The sequence below is a fragment of the Ctenopharyngodon idella genome, chromosome 13 (genome assembly GCF_019924925.1).
Source record: "Ctenopharyngodon idella isolate HZGC_01 chromosome 13, HZGC01, whole genome shotgun sequence".
In the NCBI taxonomy this organism is placed as follows: Eukaryota; Metazoa; Chordata; class Actinopteri; order Cypriniformes; family Xenocyprididae; genus Ctenopharyngodon; species Ctenopharyngodon idella.
The window spans coordinates 26,762,143-26,784,685 of record NC_067232.1 but is presented as its reverse complement, the minus strand read 5'-3'; the positions used below and the strand labels follow the sequence as shown (position 1 = coordinate 26,784,685).

General features: G+C 34.9%; 1 protein-coding gene across 3 annotated transcripts in view; it reads right to left on the bottom strand.

The window, feature by feature from the left end:
• arid4b (AT-rich interaction domain 4B) overlaps positions 1-22,543 on the bottom strand; it is an 87,226-nt gene that overhangs the window by 19,222 nt on the left and 45,461 nt on the right. For all 3 annotated transcript variants that reach the window (XM_051917134.1, XM_051917135.1, XM_051917133.1), the window contains exons 8-16: positions 21,318-21,459; positions 15,384-15,463; positions 12,852-12,928; positions 10,546-10,694; positions 9,435-9,507; positions 7,383-7,477; positions 7,172-7,269; positions 6,383-6,602; positions 4,258-4,466 (exon numbers count right to left, since the gene is read on the bottom strand). In XM_051917134.1, the coding sequence (XP_051773094.1) occupies positions 4,258-4,466; positions 6,383-6,602; positions 7,172-7,269; positions 7,383-7,477; positions 9,435-9,507; positions 10,546-10,694; positions 12,852-12,928; positions 15,384-15,463; positions 21,318-21,459 (1,143 nt within the window). The remainder of the gene's footprint in view (positions 1-4,257; positions 4,467-6,382; positions 6,603-7,171; positions 7,270-7,382; positions 7,478-9,434; positions 9,508-10,545; positions 10,695-12,851; positions 12,929-15,383; positions 15,464-21,317; positions 21,460-22,543) is intronic.

Here is a 22,543-nt window from a genome sequence, read left to right as displayed (position 1 = left end):
GATAAATTATGTTCATTAAAAAAATATGTACATGTTTTACGAGTATAAAACTATTCACATTTTAAATTATTTTTATCATGTTTTATCATGTATAATATATGAATAATATACAGTATATATTAAAAATAGAAATAAAACGTTAAAAATAAGAAAAAATAATTAACTGAATACTAGTTTATTTTAAATGTATTATATATATATATATATATATATATATATATATATATATATATATATATATATATATATATATATATATGTGTGTGTAAAAATAAATATTTTAGTGAATATATGTTAAAAAAATATGTTAAAAAGTACAAAAATATGTTAAAAATGATGATAACAAATTATGTTAATTAAAAAAACTACATAATGTACATGTTTTACAAGTATAAAACTTATAAATCATTGAATTCTAGTGAATCTACAATAATTTTAAATGTATTATATATATATATATATATATATGTGTAAGAATAATAAATATTTTAGTGAATGTTAAAAATATGTTAAAAATTATAATAAATTGTTAATTATAGTGAATATATGTTAATATGATAAAAAATAAAAAAATATACTAAAAATGATAACAAATTATGTTAAATAAAAAACTACATGTTTTACAAGTATAAAACTTGTAAATCACTGAATACTAGTAAATCTACAATAATTTTAAACGTATTTTATATATATATATATATATATGTATGTATGTATGTATGTATGAATAATATTTTAGTGAATGTTAAAAATGTTAAAAATTATAATTGTTAATTTAAAAAATATATAATGTACATGTCATGTACATGTACATTATCATGCATAATGTGAATAATATACAGTATATATTAAATAGAAATAAAAAGTAAAAAATATAATAAAAAATAAATCATTGAATACTAGTGAATCTATGATCATTTTAAATTTATTATATACAAATATGCAAAAATAGTAAATATTTTAATGAATATATTTGAAAAAATATGTTAAAAAGTACAAAAATATCTTAAATTATGATAAATTATGTTAATTAAAAATATATAATTTTACAAGTATAAAACTTATAAATCATTGAATACTAGTGAATCTACAATAATTTTAAATGTGTATATATATATATATATATATATATATATATGTAAAAATAATATATATATGTATGTAAAAATAATATATATTTTTAGTGAAACATCTACAATAATATAACAAAATATTAGTGACTTGTACGTTGCTTGCAAAACGTTATTTTCACAGAATACACAACCATGTTTAAATGGCAGTGAATGGAGAAAGATGCATTTTGCCTCATTATGGTGTGGTTACGCATTTACCACTGGGGACTAAGCACCAAAGCTAATTAACAAAAACCCGTCCAAAATAGCTACCTTCATGGTCATTTTAATGTTGTTTTTTCATTCTTTTTTGGAGCTTGACAGCCTGTGGTCATTATATGAACATGTATCATGAACATTCTGCTAAACATCTCCTTTAGCGTTTCACTGAAGACATAAAGTCATACAGGTTTAGACCAACATGAGGGCGAGTAATGATTTTTCTCACTTGAGGAAATTTCAAATGTGACTTTGAACATGAGTTCAAGATGTGTGTGTGACAGGGAAAGGGTCAAAGTGCAGCAAGAGGGCACAGCGAAGCTCAGCAAAGGGGCAAATCACAATCACGTTAGAGAGCAGAGAGGAAGCCACGTTAGACAGTTAGCACACTGAACTCTACCGCTCCGCCGAATACTGCTGAAATCACTTCACAGAGTGGATAGTTCAACCGAGAAACAACCCTGGTTAGTTAGCAGCAGACAACTCTCAACTAGTGATGCAACAACTGAGCTGGTACAAGGCAGGACCCTGGTTCCACATAGTTATTTGATTCAATACAGAAAATGAAGGGGAAAAGCATCATTGGAAAACCACCACTGTTGAGCATAAAGAGTCTATAAAAACCAGCTAAATAATCGGATCACAGCTACGTGAGGGAGATTAGTTAGTCAAAAGTTACATGTGCATCCAAATGCTTCAAATTAGAGTCAATGCAACCAGATTTAGAGTAGAGGTGGGAATCGTTTGAAATGTAACAATTCTGATTCCGTTTTAGTTCCGTTCCGTTCCTTGTTGACTTTTAGAATTTTGAGTTGGTTCATTTAGAGTTCAACACCTGTGAGTAAAGTGAGCAATTCCTGAAACAATTCCATAGTTTATAACCAATTATGAACCATTAATAAAGCCAAAGTCATGAAAATTTTTGCTGAACAGAACGGCTTCTCGATTCCCACCCCTAACCAGACACAAAGCTCGACACGATCTCAGCATCGGGGTCTGTTATCATCCACACAACATCTCACAACATCACAGCAGAACACTAGAGGCATGATATGAGAGAGCAGAAAGCGTCGGGAAACACTCTGTACAGCAGTGGTAGAGCTTCACGAGTCAGTCCATCGCTCTACTGTGATTCAAAGTCACACCTGAAGAGTCAAAAACAAAACTTGACACCCAGAAATCACATGTTGGAAGAAAAACGGTGCCGGAATAATTCAAAATTGACTCAGTTGCAGGATGCATTAAATTGTTCAAAAAAATGTATAATGTTACAAAAGATGTCAAATAAATGCTGTTCTTTTAAACTTTCTATTCATTAAAGAATCCTGTACAAAAATATGAAGCAGCGCAACTGTTTTCAACATTGATAATAATTCAAATCAGCATATTAGAATGATTTCTGAAGCATCATGTGACACTGGAGACTGGAGTAATGATGCTGATCACAGGAATAAATTACATTTTAAAACATCACATAGAAAACAGCTATTTTGAATTGTAATATTTCAAAATATTTAATGGTATTTTTTATCAAATAAACTGACCCCAAACTTTTAAACGCTAGCGTATGATGACATAATTGTAAGCTGCTCACAAATATTGTGGCATTTTTATTTACTGTAATTTTAAAGATATCAAAAGAAATGTAACTTAAGCTGCATTCACACGGGGCGTTGGCGTCAACGCTTGACGGAGGGCGTGTCTGAAGCTTGTCATAGTGACAACAGCCAATCACATTACTTTCCGCTGTTGCATGAACGCAAATGACCCTTCGCAAAGACCCGCCCACCATAGTTACTGTTGCTTCGTCTGACAAGCCATGGCGCTGTCATGCTACACGCAGTGTAAAATACATCGCGGAGCAAAGAGGACACTGACAACACGTCGACAGACAAGACAGAGCAGGTTACTTATGATATTAAACAAAGTCCCAACTTTTAAATTTAAAGAAATTTGAACAATAAAAACCGTTTTGTGGCTCTTTAATGTGTCGCGACAGATCGCTGTAGTGCCTCATCTCTTCCTACTAGTTAATTTATAGCATCAAATAAACATGAAGGAACATGAGAAGGAATGTTGTTTCAAACGCGGAAAGACGTAAATACACACCATTTTTCAAGTTCAAGTCCACCGAGGTTAATCTTCTAACTCCTGACTGCTTTGTCGGACAAAATGGCGGATTTGGCATTATGACTGGTTAGTTCGCTTGTCAATCATACTCCCGGCGAAGGGTCTAAGCGAGGGTATTTGCATAAGGCGATCTGACACCTGCGTTGGCACTTGAAAAGTTGAGAAATTTTCAACTTTTGCCACGAGCAATGTGACTAAAGCGACGCAACAGAACCCACAATTCAGTTCGGCAACACATGTCCCATTCAAAGTAAATGAGAAGAGTTAACGCTGACGCCCAGTGTGAATGCACCGTTAGCTTTATTCCATCTCAAGCCTGGCTGTGACAAAACAGTTACTCTCAAATAAAATCCACAGTAATTCACGCATGATATTGACGGAAAAAACAAAAAGTGCAACAAAAATAAGAGCGAATGCCTTTTTTCCTGGAGACACGGGATGGTTCAAGATAAGATGGAAAAAGGGTGAGAGAGAGAGAGAGAGAGAGAGAGAGAGAAAGCAAGCTAAAAACAGCGCACGCTTCGGCCAACATGCAGTTTCAATAAGCGGGTGACTGACATGAGACGCGACCAGAGAGGAACTACTGCAGCATCCGCCATCAAAATCAGTCAGATGTTTCCACAAACATGATCTCACTTTTGACTGTTTCTCATTCAGTCTATTTTTTCTCCATCTCCCAAATTCAATCTCTAAGCACATCTCATTTTTGTCTCTGTTTCTCTCTCTCTCTCCCATGAGAATCTCCTTCAGATCCACAGAGCCATGCACTGAAGCTCAGAGAGGAAGTTGCACCTACCCTGACAGATCTTTGCTGTCGGGTTCCTCGCACGGTTCCTCCTTCACGTTCTCTGTGACGTTACTCTCCGCTGTCGCTCCGCACTCTTTGGCCTCTTCATTTGTGTCATTCTCCTCTTCATCAGCATGGTTATCCTCCTCCTCCTCCTCATTTACGCTGCTGATATCCGCTTTATCTTCACATGGTGCTGTGGTCTCGGTCTTCTCCTCCTGAGAAGAAATAACAAGTCACCTTCACCTTCCAATTAATATGATTTGACCCTAATTAAACTATGATTTAGCTATGGTTGTAAATGCATCATTATTTTCGATTCAGCAGCTTGTGTTCGGGAAAAAAAGCCTGACTTATAAATATACATGAGGTCAGATGATCCTGCTGAGAGACAAAATACACAAAGACAAACAAGATAAAGCTGTTTGTCTGAAGTCTTTCAAATTCAACACTAGTTTACTGCACAGTGTGTGCTGTACACTGCCGAACTGCAGCTTGTGAAAAAGTATTTGGTTACACTATAAATGTTGCTAACAACATGGAGACAATGTTTTAGATAATTATCAAATTAACATACACTACCAGTCAAAAGTTTGGAAACATTACTATTTTTAATGTTTTTGAGCGAAGTCTCTTATGCTCATTAAGGCTGCATTTATTTCATAATAAATACAGAAAAAACAATAATATTGTGAAATATTATTACAATTTAAAATTATGGTTTTCTATTTTAATATACTTTAAAATATAATTTATTTCTGTGATGCAAAGCTGAATTGTCAGCATCATTACTGCAGTCTTCAGTGTCACATGATCCTTCAGAAATCATTCTAATATGATGATTTGATACTCAGTTATTATCAATGTTGAAAACAGTTGTGTTGCTTAATATTATTATATTTATATATTATATTATAATATATAATTTTTTGGAAACTGTGATACTTTTTTCAGGATTCATTGATGAATAAAAGGTTAAAAAGAACAGCATTTATTCAAAATATAAATCTTTTCTAACATTATATATCTTTACTATCACTTTGTATCAATTTAACACATCCGTGCTGAATAAAATTATTAATTTCTTTCAAAAAAAAGAAAGAAAAAAAATTACTGACCCCAAACTTTTGAATGGTAGTGTATATTGTTACAAAAGATTTCTATTTTAAATAAATGCTGATATTTTTTTAACTTTTTATTCATCAATAAATCCTGAAAAAGTATCACAGGTTATAAAATAATATTAAGCAGCACAACTGTTTCCAACATTGATAATAAATCAGCATATTAGAATGATTTCTGAAGGATCATGTGACACTGAAGACTGAGGTAATGATGCTGACAATTCAGCTTTGCATCACAGGAATAAATTATATTTTAAAATATATTAAAATAGAAAACCATAATTTTAAATTGTAATAATATTTCACAATATTACTGTTTTTTCTGTATTTATTATGAAATAAATGCAGCCTTAATGAGCATAAGAGACTTCGTTCAAAAACATTAAAAATAGTAATGTTTCCAAACTTTTGACCAGTAGTGTATATTATAAAAAACAGGAGAATTGATCAGTCAAAAGTTGGGAATGATTACGTTTTTTTATATCTTTGTAAGAAGTCTCTTCTGCTCACCAAGGCTGCATTTATTTGATCAAAAATGCAGTAGAAATTGTAAAATATTATTACAATTTAAAATGGCTGTTTTCTATGTGAATATATAGTAAAATATAATTTATTCCTGTGATCAAAGCTGAATTGTCAGCATCATTACTCCAGTCTTCAGTGTCACATGATCCTTCAGAAATAATTCTAATATGATGATTTGATGCTCAAGAAACATTTATGATTACTTTTGTAACATTATAAATGTCTTTACTGTCACTTTTAATCAGTTTAATGCATCCTTGCTGAATAAAAGTATTAATTTCTTTTTTTTAAAATCTTCCTGACCCCAAACTTTTGGCAGTCTAAACAGCTTAGTTAAGGTGTTAAAATCACAGCTGTTTGAAAATGAAAAGTTGAGATGTGTTGTATATTGTCTACACTTGGTTTAGTAACTGATCTGGGTATTCTGGGTGCATAGTATGAGTAGAATGCCATAGCAGACAAACCCTGAGATGATGCTTTAGTACCTTGACCACATGCTGTGTGTTGGAGGGCTCTGGTTCTTTAAGGACTTTCTGTTCTTCTTCTGTGCTGGATGTGCTTAAAGAGACACTGTTTCCACCGCTGGCTGTTTCCTCAGTGTTCACCTCACTCTTGGAGCCCGTCTTCTCACCCGTCTTATACGGCAGATCCATGCGGAACGTGATTCCCGTGGAAGTGCAGAAGTCCTCAAAGCCATACAGGTACCTGCAGGAGGTTCAGCAACACGACATGTTAGCACTACACAGTTTACAGAACACTACAGCCAATGATCAAAAAGCAAATATTTATGTTTCTTGAGCAGTAATGATGCTGAAAATTCAGCTTTGATCACATGATATAAATGACACTTTACTATATATTTACATAGAAAACAGATATTTTAGATTATAATAATATTTCACAATTTTTGCTGTATTTATGGTCAAATAAATGCAGCCTTGCTGAGCAGAAGAGACTAAAAAACATTTAAAAGTCTTAATTATTCCAAACTTTTGGCCATTAGAGCATTTCAATAATAACTTTTGACCAGCATGGTATTCAGATGATCTGATCCAAACTGAGCAATCTGGTTAAAAAAATTGCCAAAATGAGTATGAACTGCTGGTGGCACTATAGGTTTAGAGATAGGAAGTTTTCAACTGTTCGCCATACGGTTCTGTCATCAACTTGAAAGAATAAGAGAGCTAACAGACAGAACCGGTGCATACAGAGCTTGCTTGTTTGCTGTCACTGTCATCCTGTCACTGTCATCCTGAAAGGAAAGATGCACGTACTTTCTGTAGGCACATTTGACGTTGTAACCGGCTGCGGAGTTGAGCACGGGGATACCCAGATCCTGATACACCTGCTTCCAGACAGATCCGCTCTCAATCTAAAACACAGGGAGGGAACATGTCCTACTCAGTGAGTGAAAGCTAATGTAGACGGAAAAGCAGATTGTGGCAGTGTTTTGCTCCACAGGGAGGGATCAGAAGTAAAACTCACATTGTCAAATCCTCCGAGCTTGTGCACCAGCCGATAGAGTTTGAAAAGATTCAGATTCCTGTATCCCAGCACGGGTCGTTTATTGATAGGCGTTCCTGGAAAACGACAAGAAGCTAGTCAGTGTGAGTTTCAAAGTAAAATATGAACATTAAAGGGGACCTATAATGCCCATTTCACAAGATGTAATATACGTCTCTGGTGTCTCCAGAATGTGTCTGTGAAGTTTCAGCTCAAAATACCCCACAGATCATTTATTATAAATTTGCCCCTATTTGGGAGTGAGCAAAAACACGCCGTTTTTGTGTGTGTCCCTTTAAATGCAAATAAGCTGCTGCTCCCGGCCCCCTTTCCAGAAGAGGGCGGAGCTTTAACAGCTCGTGCTTCGGTTGCTCAACAACAACAAAGCTGGAGAATCTCACGCAGACAAAATGACGACGGTGTTCAGCGTTACATTGTTCAAACCGGAGTCGGACACTGATGGAGAGACTCAGGAAGAAGTTACAACTTTTAGAATGAAACTGGACGTTTCTGAATGGTTAGTGGATAAATTTATGTAGTTGCTGTGGAGTTGATTCAACTCATCGACTAGCATGTGCCGTCATGTTAATCTTTTGTTCAAATCCAGTTGAATTGACCCTCGTTTGTGAAGCAGTCCGGTGTAAAATGACAGCATGTCAACAACACTCTCCTACAACAACTCTTCCTCTTCTCTAAAGCAGCCCAACATGGCCTCACCCCCTTTGTTGTCGTGTTCTCAGGGGCGGGGTTTATGTAAATTTTAGGGTTTGTGATGTCACCAACCCAGGAATAAGCTTGTTGTAGTCCCTACCAGCCGTTTGTTGTAGTCCTTAAAAAGTGATTTCTGTAAAAGAAAATATCTCTCTTTGCATTGAACTTTGAGCGTCGTAACTTTGCAGATGTTGTTTATGCTCAAACAGCAACATTACACACTAACTAAAGTTAAAAAAGTGAAATCATAATCAAGGACCCCTTTAATGGGGAAGGAAATGCTTTCCACATATTTGTTAGACCTTGAGAATGATTGTAAACTTGTTTGTTCACAATTAAACTACACGAAGTAGCTACCTTTTAATTTAGGGCCGCATGAAATCCATTTTATTTTTCCATAAATTCTGTTTTTTTTTTTTTTTTTTTCATTATATTTTTTGGGATTCATTGTTTTATGATTTAATACAAATTTATATAAACTTTAACAATTTTATCAAGCTTTAAATGAAAATTTAAGGATTAATTTACAACAAAACATTGCATTTTTATTTGATATATAAGATGCTGCACAACAGAACTGTATAAATTTAAAACATGGATAAAAAAATATCTTGGTTGTATGATTTTTTTCCTTAGAAATAATAATAATAATATTACTATTATTACTTTGAGAAGTACATTTTAGTATACAGTAGTGATATATTTCTGTCAAAATTTCTTGAAGTTAAACAGAACTTTTATTTTGACAGTTGTGAAAAAAGTTAAACTTTTGTTTTGACAGTCGTGAAGATCCTTCAGTTTTAGTTTCAGTTTCAGTGTGTACTTGACTAGTTTTTCTCAAATAAAATGGTGAAAGGTTTGTGAAGTGACTGTGGAGATGAAGTTCATGTGTTCATATATTGAGCGTTGTGTGTGTGTGTGTTTGTCTATCGGATGAAACCGTGTCGTTCATTCACACAGAGACATGCAGAAATCACTTATTAGCGACATTCACTGACTGGCTGTTGTCGCGTTTATTTCTGCTGTGTGATAGGCTGTTATTTACATAAATTTTAACTCGATCTCAATATGATTTAGTTTATCACCCAGCTCTATATTAGGTTAAAAACCTAAACAAAAACATTGCCTTGGAAGCTAACTGAAATACTTAAGCTTAAAGTTGAAATAATAAATTTACTAAAAAAAAAAAAAATTAAAAAAATTAAAACTATACAGAAATATAAAAATAACAAGAATAAAATATAAAAATGAAAACTGAAAATATAATAATAAAAGCAAAATATTAATAGTATATAAACCACAAAAAACACTAACACTGCTCACCTCTATCCTCCATAAATTTGTAAAGCTGCTGTAGGAAGTTGTCCTTCTCTTCTGGGAACGGCTCCACTTCCTCCTGCATACAGGAAACACAAAACACACACAGAGCTTGGTGTCATTCAGAGGCTTTTGAGAACAACAGCTACACTACAAGCTACTATTTTTATTTTTCAGGATTCATTGATAAATAGAAAGTCATTATATTTATAAATCATTATATTACTTTTTATCAATTGCATGCATCCTTGCTGAATAAAAGTATTAATTTCTGAATAAGAAAAATCCTACAAACACCAGATATTTTGAATGGCAGTGTATAACCAGACATGTGACATTATTCACACAGAAAATTACACTGAATAAAACATCTAAATGTAACTTGACAACAGTGATAAATAACAGAATTTGACAAATTATTTTGATGCACAAAGAAAACATAAAATGGTGAGCATGAGCTCGAATGATTCAGTGTGTCTTTCTTTGAAAAGGTTCACTGAACCGATTCACTAAAACAAATCAGAGCAAGAACGAGGTCAGTTTAGCAAGCATAGATGATTTTTGTTCGTTAAAGAGTTTGAACGTAAAACTGTGCACAATATGAGAAAAAAGTAGACAGTTTGGTCGCTTGTTAGTTTGGGAAAGCCACACTATTATGAAAACAGATCCGAAACGGTCACACTACTGAAAGATGTGGTTAAGTTAGTATTGTCAACTCATGCTTTCTATGGCAGTCTTGTCTGGCTGGGATGTGGTTTTCCTCTGTAATCTGAGTTTATGTAACTCTGACAGACACGTCAGCTGCGGCTCTGACATGGCTTTAATACAGGTCGTAGTTTTCATTCCACACTCACAGTTAAACCTGTCATCATCTCCCACGTTAAAGCCACGCTGCTTTAACTCCAAAGGTGATATTTAGTGGTCAATAAATTAAGGTAAAGGAACCACAGATGACAGCAGCTCGTGCTGTTAGAGTGAAAGCAGCACTATATCACATCGACACAAACATTAGGGCTACGATCAGCGCAGATTCACTGATTCGACACTGATTCAGTGTGAATCTTTGAGTGATGTTTCTCCCCAACACATGGTTTATGATCATGAACGCTGTTGTCACCTCTTCCTCCTCGCCGCTGGCCTCTTCCTCTTGTTCCTCCTCCTCTTCCTCGTCATCATCCTCACTGCTCGAGCTTTCATCCTTCACCTCCGTCCTCCACGTGTTGGGCACAGAGCCGTTACGCTGAAACTCCCACGCTGCATCTAAAGCTGTGAAACACACAAACAGCGACAATTACAATGTGCTCAATGGGAAAATTCGTATTTTTTCACTTTTATAAAACTTTCTCCAGCAGAGTGCAACAGTTGTGATCCACTCGTCCAGCTCCCTAGTATTTTTCCCATAGGGATTATAAAAAAAAAATTCTTCATTTAAAGAGTTATAAGTCATGAACCAAACTAACCAGCTATGAGATGATTCAGAACATTACAAACTTTGATTTGAAGCAAGAAAGTATTTGAAAATGGGACAAATTCTTTTTAGATTTTCTGTTTTGATTTTAGTTAAAGTTTTACTAATTGTGTTGTGTTTTTGTCATTTGTATTCATTTTTTAAAGTCTACATCAGTGGTTCCCAAACTAGGGTATGCGAACAAAATGCTGAGTAGTTCATTTAATTCTACCTTAAAATAATATTAAAACCGAGCATGTTTTTTTTAACTGGCAAAATGCCGTAAATCCAGTACATTTAATCAAATTACCTCATCATTTGCAGTCAAAAATGACTGTATCCACACAAGCAGCATGCATATGATCGATTGTGTGCAGTCTGCTGCCTTAAATCGCGTTAAATCACTGCCGTTCTCGACAATGCACCTTTGTTAAACTGGGGATTTAGCACTTACCTCGCATGAAGAACAAATATAGACACAGATAGTGGATCGATATCGATTTAAGACTCAAACTTTCTCCGATACAAAAACATACCTTGTGTGAGTTCTTGTATTTAATGTTTGTTCCCAAATATCCACATGACTGCAAACGTGACATTATTATACAACAGGTCAAAAAACAAAACATAAATTTTAAACACAGTACTGTCAGTATTTACTCTATTTTGCAATGAAATAATAGTTCTAACGAAAACCACAGCAGAACTACAACACACGTCTTGTGTTTCGCGAAGAATTCTGCGGCTTTGAACGAATCGTGAGAGTCAATGATTCAGTGATTCATTCACAGCCACTTGCTTCATTACTGAATGAATGACTCAATGACTCACTCATAAAAACAGTGACTTGCTGCCACCTACTGGCGGTTTTAGTTTAATATTTAAAAGTTTTACTTAGTTTTACCATCATTGCATATTTCTCTATTGAACATTTTTATTTAAAACATTTTATAAAGTTATTCATAAAGGTAAAACTCCACGCTAAACAGTTTGGGAACCACTGGTCTACATAGTAATTACTGAGTTTTAGTTAAACTAAAATCATAAACTAAACATTTTATCATTTTAGTGAAAACCAGTCATTTTAATTTTAGTTAAAGTTTTACAAATTGTATTGTTTGTTTTTGTCATTTTTATTAGTATTTTTTTTTTGTGTCTACATAGATTTAGTTTACTTCAAGTTAAACTAAATGAAAGCAAGCAATTAGTCTTAGTAATGTTATTTTTAATGTTTATTTTATTTCAAGTAATGAAAATTTTGGTAACCCTTCACAATAGGGTTCCACTTGTTAATATTAGTTAACATGAACTAACAATGAAAAATAGTGACTGTTGATTTCAATATATCCTAATATATTATTAAAATCAAAAGTTGTATTGATTAATAGATAACCTGAATAACTAATGTTAACAAAGATTAATAAATACTGTATCAAATGTATTGCTCATTGTTTGTTAATGCATTAACTAAGGTTAAGTAATGAGATTTAGGGCCCTATCACACACCCGACGTAATGCGATGCCAGGCGTGACGCAAGTGTTTTTTGCTAGTTTCAGCCCGACGCAGTTATCATTTTCACGTCCTGCGCCACATTGTTTAAATAGCAAATGCACTCGCGCCCATCTGTTCGCCCATGGGTGTGCTGGTCTAAAAACGAGGTGTGTTCAGGTGCATTGTTGGCGCGTTACTATTTTAAGGCATATATGAAATAGACTGTGCCGTTGAACAACAAAAACCTGCTCTAAAGTCAATGCCGCAGTATTTTGACTCATTAAGAGACTGGGTACAACCCTTTTGGACCATGCGGTCATTAAACTAGCAAAAGTGGATTGGGACACGCCTAAGTGCACCTGCGCCATGTGCTTCAGACCATGAGCTTAGATCGTTAAAATAGGGCCCCCTAGTGTTACTAATGTTCTTTTAGTTTTAGTTAATGATAATAACCCTGCCCTAAATACATGGCTCTTGCTCTCACCTGGTTTGAGTCCTGCGTCTGCTTTGGGAGCTTTTTCTTCATCCAGCTCTCGAATGTCTTTCCGTAAAACTGTGTAACTGTAAGATAAAATAAAACTTTAAATATGAGAGAAAACATAAAATCTGCATCATTAACACTGGACTTCCATAAGGGTTCGTTAAACTGCACCAAATTTGATGATAAAAGCTTTATCCTGGGAAAAAGGTGAATATGTAATCACACAACATTTCTCAATACCAGAATATTGTGCAGACATGAGGTTTGTGAAACATACTCTCAAAATCTTTTTATTTTTCATTTTACAGTGTAGGAACATGAACCAGGCATGTCCTTTTAAAAGTATTTAGACACCTAAAATGTCTGAGTGTCACTATTGCTCAAATCCTGCAGGATCTTCTCTCAGAACTTTGAATCAGCTGGTGTTTTGGTGATTTTTAGAGGATGTGTGAAGTCAGTTCTCCTCACGTTCACACTGGAGTGTTCAAATACCTTCTGAAGCTGCTTATATTGAGGGAATTAAGAGGTCATTAACGGTTAGAAGACTCGCTTTGTTCATCAATATTTATAAATCTACATGTGGCAGTGATGTCATTACTATCCCAAAGCAGACACTAGAGGGAGCAGTGAAGATGTGCAACACAAGCGCAGACAGAAATCAAGCTCTAATCTTGAATCAGAATAACTTCCCCTCCCTCTTGCAGCGACATCTCTTCTCTTCTCTGATGACGAGGGCGGGGCAACCTGTCACTCACATGAGATCCACCAATAGCAAACCACAACGATCCAATCAACTCCCTATTGACAAAATCAAGCCCCGCCTTCTTGTTCCAGAAGAAGTTAAACTCAGATAGACGTCATAAAAGGGTCAGGACTAAAATAACATTACCTTTCAAAGGATCCTAATGCAGGAATATGGTTATTTATTTTCAACAATGTGAATGTCTCAGTTGAGCTCTATTTATTTGTATTCAGTACATTAAACTGTGGATTCTTTGGTAAATCAGTTGCATTTCGGACTTTTCCGATATGCAACAACATGTCAGTAATTGTGTTAATTCTAATGCCTGATCTGATATTAATGATTCATGTACAGTCAGATGTTCTTTTTCTGTGTGTCAGTAAATCAAACCAGTGACTAAACGCTCAACTTCACATTGTTTCTCTTAGTAGGATGAAAATAATCTGTTATTTAAATGGTGATTAAATCATATATAGAAAGCGATCCAAGAACGCTCCCTTTACAATCGCTGGAGCTGTCAATCAAGTTTATCAGTGACTGAGTTCTGGACTCACACCAAAACTCCTGTTTTATTCAACGAATCTCTTAGCTACATCACATTTGCACTGTTAGTTACGATGAAAGCATTCGTTAGTGTGCAGAAACTGAGTTGCAATGACGAGATCACTGCTTTCATGAGCTCAACAACATGTCTGTGATTGACTACAATGTTCATCACTGCAACCTTTCATGCCACAATTTAAATATAATGCCATAGATCTAAATATAATGCTATAAACAACACTTTTCACGATTAGACAACCTTGAGAGCTGTAATAGTAAAAACGAGCTAAAAATTTTCCAGAGAGTAATACTGAGCTATTTCATATACAAAGACGTCAGCCAATCACAGCAGTGGGCGTTTACACTCACAGCAGACACGCCCCTTAAAATTATTTTCTAAATAATAATTGTAATTTCTAAATTATGACCATTTCTGATGTAAAATGCATACTAACATTATAAGTGCACCTCAGGAAACATTAAATCTTTTTTAATCATTAATTATTTAATTCCTTTAAATAAAAAGATCAATAACCCAATAACATCCTCCCCCGCCCCACGCAAAAACAAACAAACAAAAATCCTTCGGTCCTTCCCAATGTCCAAGACATGGTTACGGCCTTGAGTCATAATAGGTAAGAAAAGACTATCGCAACTTCAGTTTCATGTCGACTTTAAACTTTGGCATGCAACAGAGTCACAGAGACCAGAATATCACAGAGACAGTAACCACCCGAAAAACCAATCAAAACACTTTAGCAACATCCAGGCAATTTAGAGTTTGTTGTCTGTTTACAGAAGCATAACATCAGAAAAAGACAAAAAGAGTTTTGCTCCGGTCTGTATAATCGCGGCACTCACAGGTTTCATTTCCCTGAGGTTTAACACAAATATCTCCATAACCAGACTTTTCTCAGCACAGTGCTTGAATAAGACCAATTCTGTCGTTCCACCTTCAGCAGCGGCAGTATAAATTGGTTTCGGAAGGTTAATCCGAGACGGGCATTTAACTACAATATTCTCCGTCTACCTCACGGAAATATCATTGGCTCCTCCATTACACGATGCCCAGCGGTGGCGTCTTCCCTCATTTTCAGTATTTCTGCCACGTTTAAAGGATGTTTTATAAAATCACAGCTATAAACAGAAACAACAGCACACGTGACGCTTTCATAGCTTGACTTTTTCTGCACTTCGAGAGCTAAAAGTAGAAGCACGGACTGAAATAACTTCATTTGAAAGCTACTCACAATTTCCCATCTTTGAAGGAGCGGACAAAAACGTTGTCTTTTTTCAGCGTCACATCTTCATGGCAGTCTGGAGAGATGACCTTTAGAAAATAAAGAGAAACAGAAGACAGATGAGCACAATGAGAGTTTGGCACAGGAAGCATCACTTGATGTCGTTTTAGTCTTTAAAGCTGCAGCAAGATTTTTTTTCTAAACCTGCAAAAAAGGTTTTACACCTAAGGAAATGACTAGGCAAACAGATTTATTTTTAACTTCAAAATATTTCATGCAATCAAAGTCTACTAATGATTACATGTAAATGCATTACCTTTCCAGTTGTTTGTAATAATTATGTTTGGAAGAATTCATTAATTAATCTACTGCCCACCTTTATTTGATCAAAAAATATAGTAACAAATTTAAAATAACTGTTTTCTGTGTAAATATATAGTAAATGTAATTTATTCCTGTGATCAAATCTGAATTTTTAGCATCATTACTCCAGTCTTCAGTGTCACATGATCCTTTAGAAATCATTCTTACATGCTGATTTGTTGCTCAAGAAACATTTCTGATTATTATCAATGTTGAAAACAGTATTTTTGTGGAAACCGTGATACACAATCGTTCAAAATATTTTCAAATAGTTCTTTTAAATTGTAAAAATACTCACAATATTACGGTTTTACTGTATTTTTGATCAAATACATGCAGCCTTGGTGAGCAGAAGAGACTTTTTAAAAAACATTCATCTTAATTATTCCAAACTTTTGACCTGTATTTTAAAGAGATTGAATCTGAGATTGATAGAAGCTTAATTTGAATATTTTAGAGCTGTGCATTTTATATTTATATATATATATATATATATATATATATATATATATATATATATATATACACACACACACACACACACACAGAGTGCACAGCATAAATGAGTACACCCCCTCTGAACAAATACAAAAGATGTATTTTCTTTGTGATCACTAATACAATTCATGAAAAGATGGCAAAACTAAAATGTATTAAACATATACATTATAAAAACTGAGAAATATATGTCATTAATAGCCATAAAATAAGTAAATTAGCCAATTTTGTTTAAATTAAGGATTGCAAAAATGAGTACACCCTAGATTTAATTCAACAAATGTATAATATTCTAGTACTTAGTATGCCCTCTATTATTTTGAATATACTGCTCTGACCCTTCTTGGCACGGAGTGTACAAATTCATCACATCTGTCCTGTTTAACTCCTGGATGATGAGCTCCTTAAATGTCCTGATCTTTAATGGGGAGTGTTGCTCAACTCGTCTCTACAGAATCCCCCACAGGTGCTCAAGAGTGTTAAGATTGAGTGCAATACATGTCCACAGAAGCTTTTTCACCTTGGGAGAATGCATATCCTCATTGTCATGTTGAAAAAATGCCCAACAATGCAGGGAATAAGGAAAGGGTAACATCTTCTGTTTCAAGTTTGTGCATTAAATTACGCAGTGGTGTGGGAATTCATGACAGCATTGATAAAGCACAACTCCCTCACACCTTCAGCACTCATACATCCCTATATAAGAGCTTTACTACCACTGAACTTTACTGTGGGAACCAGGCACTTCTCACTGTACTCCTCCTCTAGCAACACCATAACATTTTGGATGCTGCTAGATCCAAAATGATTGATTTGGTCTCATGAGACCAGAGTATTGATTCCCAGAATCTATATTTTGTAAATATGGGCTTTGGAAATGGCTAACTGACTTTATTGTGCTTTGGCTACAGTAGGTAGTTCCAGTGAGAACAACAACCATGCATGTCATTTCTGCAGGCTGCATCTTACTCTGTGAGATAAACAGTCACTCTTTTCATAGCTTTTGCTGGCTCTGAGACACTCGCTTGGTATTTCTCCTGCTCTTTGTCTAGCAAAAAAATCCCTCATCACTAAATGAAAGCTTAAAATGAAGGCCTGATTATTTCAGGGGCCTTGTCACAGGTCCATTGTTTTTGAATTTCTGTGTTACTTTTAAAACATTGATTTGGTAATCCTCTTGTACCACTGTCCTCTTTTGTGCTAAGAAATAAGTCTCCTGACAGTTCTCTCCCAAGTGCTTCCATTGTTGTCAGCATTGAGTTTGAGAATGATTCAGTGGGCTATATAACACTTTTAATTGTCAAAAAAATTACTTCTCTTTAAATGTTTTGGTTCAACATACTTACCTGTTGATCAAACACTGCCTTAAACTTACACCAGAAAAAAATTATTGAATAACTTTTAGGAGGGTGTACTAATTTTTGCTACACAACATTTTATCACCTTGATAAGAAAATCTTATTTTCCTGAATAATCATGCTTCTTTGGTAATTGATTAAGCAGACTTGCTGGGACATTATATTTCTAAAGAGCCCTAACATGTCTTCTAAGTAATTGAGTAATTGCTGACTTTCAGAAGTTTCAGAGGGTGTACTCATTTATGCTGTGCACTGTGTATGTGTATATATATATATATATATATATATATATATATATATATATATATATATATATATATATATATACACACACACACACAGGTGCTGGTCATATAATTAGAATATCATCAAAAAGTTCATTTTTTTTATTATAAATTATTTTTAAAAATGAAACTTTCATATATTCTAGATTCCCTACATGTAAAGTAAAACATTTCAAAAGTTTTTTTTTTAAATTTTGATGATTAGAGTGTACAGCTCATGAAAGTCCAAAATCCAGTATTTCAAAATATTAGAATATTTACTAAGATCAATCAAAAAATGGATTTGCAAAACAGAAAAGTTCAAGTTCTTTAAAGTATGTTCTTTTGTGCACTCAATACTTGATCGGCAGGACATATTACAGCAAATGACTTGCTCCTAGCACAAATTACTGCATCAGTGAAGTGTGGCATGGAAGTGATCAGCCTGTGGCACTGCTGAGGCACTACTGAGCCTTCAGATCATCTGTATATTGTTGGATCGACTGTTTCTCATCTTTCTCTTGAAAATATCCCATAGATTCAGGTCAGGCATATTGGCTGGCCAATAAAGCACAGTAATATCATGGTCAGCAAACCACTTGGAAGTGGTTTTTGCACTGTGGGCAGGTGCTAAAGTCCTGCTGGAAAAGGAAATCAGCATCTCCATAAAGCTTGTCAGCAGATGGAAGCATAAAGTGCTCCAAAATCTCCTGGAAGATGGCTGCATTGACTTTGCACTTGATAAAACACAATGGACCAACACCAGCAGACGTCACGGCCCCCCAAATCATTATTGACTTCAGAAACTTCACACTAGACTTCAAGCAGCTTGGATTCTGTGCCTCTCCAGTCTTCCTTCAGACTCTGGGACCATGATTTCAACATGAAATGCATAATTTACTTTTATCTGAAAAGAGGACTTTCGACCACTGTTCACTGTCCAGTTCTTTTTCTCCTTAGCTCAGGTAAGATGCTTCTGACGTTGTCTCTGGTTCAGAAGTGGCTTGGTAGTCCTTTTCCTGAAGATGTCTGAGTGTGGTGACTCTTGATGCGCTGACTCCGGCTTCATTCTACTCATTGTGAAGCTCTCCCAAGTGTTTGAATCGGCTTTACTTGACAGTATTCTCAAGCTTGCGGTCATCCCTGTTGCTTGTGCACCTTTGCCTACCCAATTTCTTCCTTCCAGTCAACTTTGCATTTAATATGCTTTGATACATCACTCTGTAAACAGCCACCCCATTCAGTAATGACCTTCTGTGACTTACTCTCTTTGTGGAGGGTGTCAATGATTGTCTCCTGGACCACTGCCAAGTCAGCAGTCTTCCCCATTAGTGTGGTTTCAAAGAACAAAAGATACCCGGAATTTATACTGTAGGGATGGTCATTTAATGAAACTCAAATGTAAATATTCTAATATTTTGAGATACTGGATTTTGGACTTTCATTAGCTGTACGCTCTAATCAACAAATTTAAAAAAAAAACCTTTTGAAATGTTTTACTTTACATGTAGGGAATCTAGAATATATGAAAGTTTCATTTTTTAAAATAATTTACAATAAAAAAATGAACTTTTTTACGATATTCTAATTATATGACCAGCACCTGTATATATATGTGTGTGTGTGTGTGTGTGTGTGTGTGCGCGTGTGTGTGACCCTGGATCACAAAACCAGTCAGAAGGGTAATTTTTTTTTTTAAATAAATAAGCTTTCCATTAATATATGGTTTGTTAGGATAGGACAATATTTGGCCGAGATACAACTATTTGAAGATCTGGAATCTGAGGGTGCAAAAAAATCAAAATATTGAGAAAATCGCCTTTAAAGTTGTCCAAATGAAGTCCTTAGCAATGCATATCCACTCACAAAAATACATTTTTGATATATTTACGGTAGGAAATTTACAAAATATCCTCATGGAACATGATCTTTACTTAATATCCTAATGATTTTTAGCATAAAAGAAAAATCGATAATTTTGACCCATACAAGGTATTGTTGGCTATTGCTATAAATATACCCGTGCGACTTTATGACTTTATGGTTTTGTTTTTCAGGGTCACATATATATGTAATTTTTAAAATTGTATCTCTTTCCATGACTATGTTGTGAAACAAACAAAAAACGACTTGAACATCCATTAACACAGACAAAATACACATTTTAAGAAAGCCTAAAAGCCTAATTGATACACCCTTTATTTCAAACATGTAACCTCCGACCTGAGGTTACTGTACAACAGAGATCAGATGATCAGCAGGAGCATGTCATGGCTTCAGCCCTTCACGGCTACAAGAAACACCACAGACATTCACTGGCTTTGTTTTCCTCTCTCAATGCTGTCATTCTGCCGAGAGCCGTGAGGAGGGGACAGAGAGCGACGAGACAATACGGCAAGAACAACATCTCCGGCGGAACCAGGAATATTTAAAGGGACAGTGCCTGGTTTGCTGTGACTCTGTGAATCATCAACTACTGCGTGTAAACGAGGGACAGATGTATAAGAAATGAGAGAACGACAGCCTATATCAATGATGTCGCTCAATATATGCAACTTCAGAAAGAAACAAGTGCATTAATACTGGAGGAATACTTTCTTCTGAAACCTGCACCGCATCATGTTTAAAGCTGAAGTGTGTCATTTTCTGGATGTTAAAATAGTGTCTGGTGTGTCAGGTTAGTGTGACTTCCTGAAAAGGGAAACACAGTGACTTAGTGACACTTTCAAAACATTGATCTGTTTGTTTGAGTGGCCTGACATGACAATTACTGCCACTATTAATGCAGTGAGATTTGAGAATTGAGTTTTTAGTTGAAATCTCATTGATACAACAACATTCCTATATATTTATAATATATTTTATTCTAATATACATATATGTAAAAAATTTATATATATTTATATTTATATATATATATATATATATAAAATTTATTTAAATAAAAAATAATAATTATATTCTTTTTAACCACAAATGCTCGTCTTGCACTGCTCTGTGATGCACCACACATTACATAATCATGTTTGAAAGGTCACGCGTGACGTAGGTGGAAGTACTGACCCAGTGTTTACAGAGCAAACGTGCAAAGACTAAGTCAAAAGGCCTTTACAAAAAAAAAAAAAAAGGAAAAACAACAATGTCGGACGATTTTGAAGTTGGAGGAGATGAGATGGAGTTTTTCGCCCTACCACTGTACTTCCGCCTACATGCCTCCACCTACGTTGAATATATGGAGAAAAATCCTGGAATGTTTTCCTCAAAAAGCTTAATTTCTTTTCGACTGAAGAAAGAAAGACATGAACATCTTGGATGACATGGGGGTGAGTAAATCATCAGGAAATTTTAATTCTGACGTGAACTAATCCTTTAAATTAATTTTTTTTTACTTGCACATAATGTAGAATTTTACTTTAGATATTGGCTTAATTTTAGTGCTGTGTCCTGCAGTCGAGACTCACCAGGGCAGGATACCATGTGGTTTTCTTTTTGTCGCTGGTGACGACCCCATCCACACACACCACTTTGCCGTAAAGCTCTTCATTTTGTTGCTGATCGCCCTCCTCTTCCTCACTAGATGATGAAGATGACTCCTCTTCTTGACTGTGGAATGAGATTACGTAAATAAACAACAGACACTGAAAGGTATTCGAGTAACATTAATATCCCAGATTACACAACAATACGTTTAAAATTCAGAGTGACAAATCATAAGCACAATGCAGAGTCTGTTCTTTAAAAGCAATTAAGCAATTAACTAATTAAAAGTATTTTTTAAAAGTGAATTATTCTAACCAAGAGTAGGGACGGATATCGCAAAGAAATCAACCATTTCAGATTCAGATAAACATGATTAAACTGATTCACTTTTTGAAAGATAAGCATCACCTGTATCACAACGGCATACAAGCACAATAGAAGATGCTTTTTCTGGCTTGTTCTGATGAAGATAACAGGTAATTAGGCTCCGTGAGCTGACGAGCTTCTCACTTGCCAATATTCGATATGCAGCGTGACTCAACGGCCGCTCTCAATTAAGAACCGACACTCCAGCTCACCGCCAAGGAGAGCCAATCTTGTTAGTGTTAAATGAGCCAATCAACAGCCTGCATCACGAATAAACATGACCTGATAAGCCACAGGGACTCCTACTCACTCAAACAACAAAACAAGAGTGCTGGAAGAGTGTGGGAACCAGAGACAGAACGACGGGGAAAACTTACTACAGTGCGCAGAGCCGTCCACAAAAGATCACTGTTTGTAGTAGTAGTTTTTCTTACACCATTGGTAACAATGTTTTTTTTTAGTATTTATGTGTTAACCTAAAAAAGGTTAGATTTATAAAAATACATAGTTTATAGTTTCATAAAAAAGCAACATTTTGAGCAAAAAGCTGAGAAAATTGTATTTTTTTTCCCCCAAAGATTACAACATGCATAAGCAATGCTTTTATCGCTTGCTTCTGCTTCTTCGCCTGTGTTTTGATCTGGAGATTCTGTACTCTTTCAGAAGATGCATAATAGCACCCCCTACAGTATAACAGTGAAAACACAGATTGCTGGAGAATTAAGTAAATGGCAGAGAAAGAGGGAAAACAGGAAAAATAAACTTTTACTGCTTCAAGCTGTGTTGTTAACTAAATTTAAAACTATTAAAAATAATTTTCTATGATTGAAAGCTGAAATAA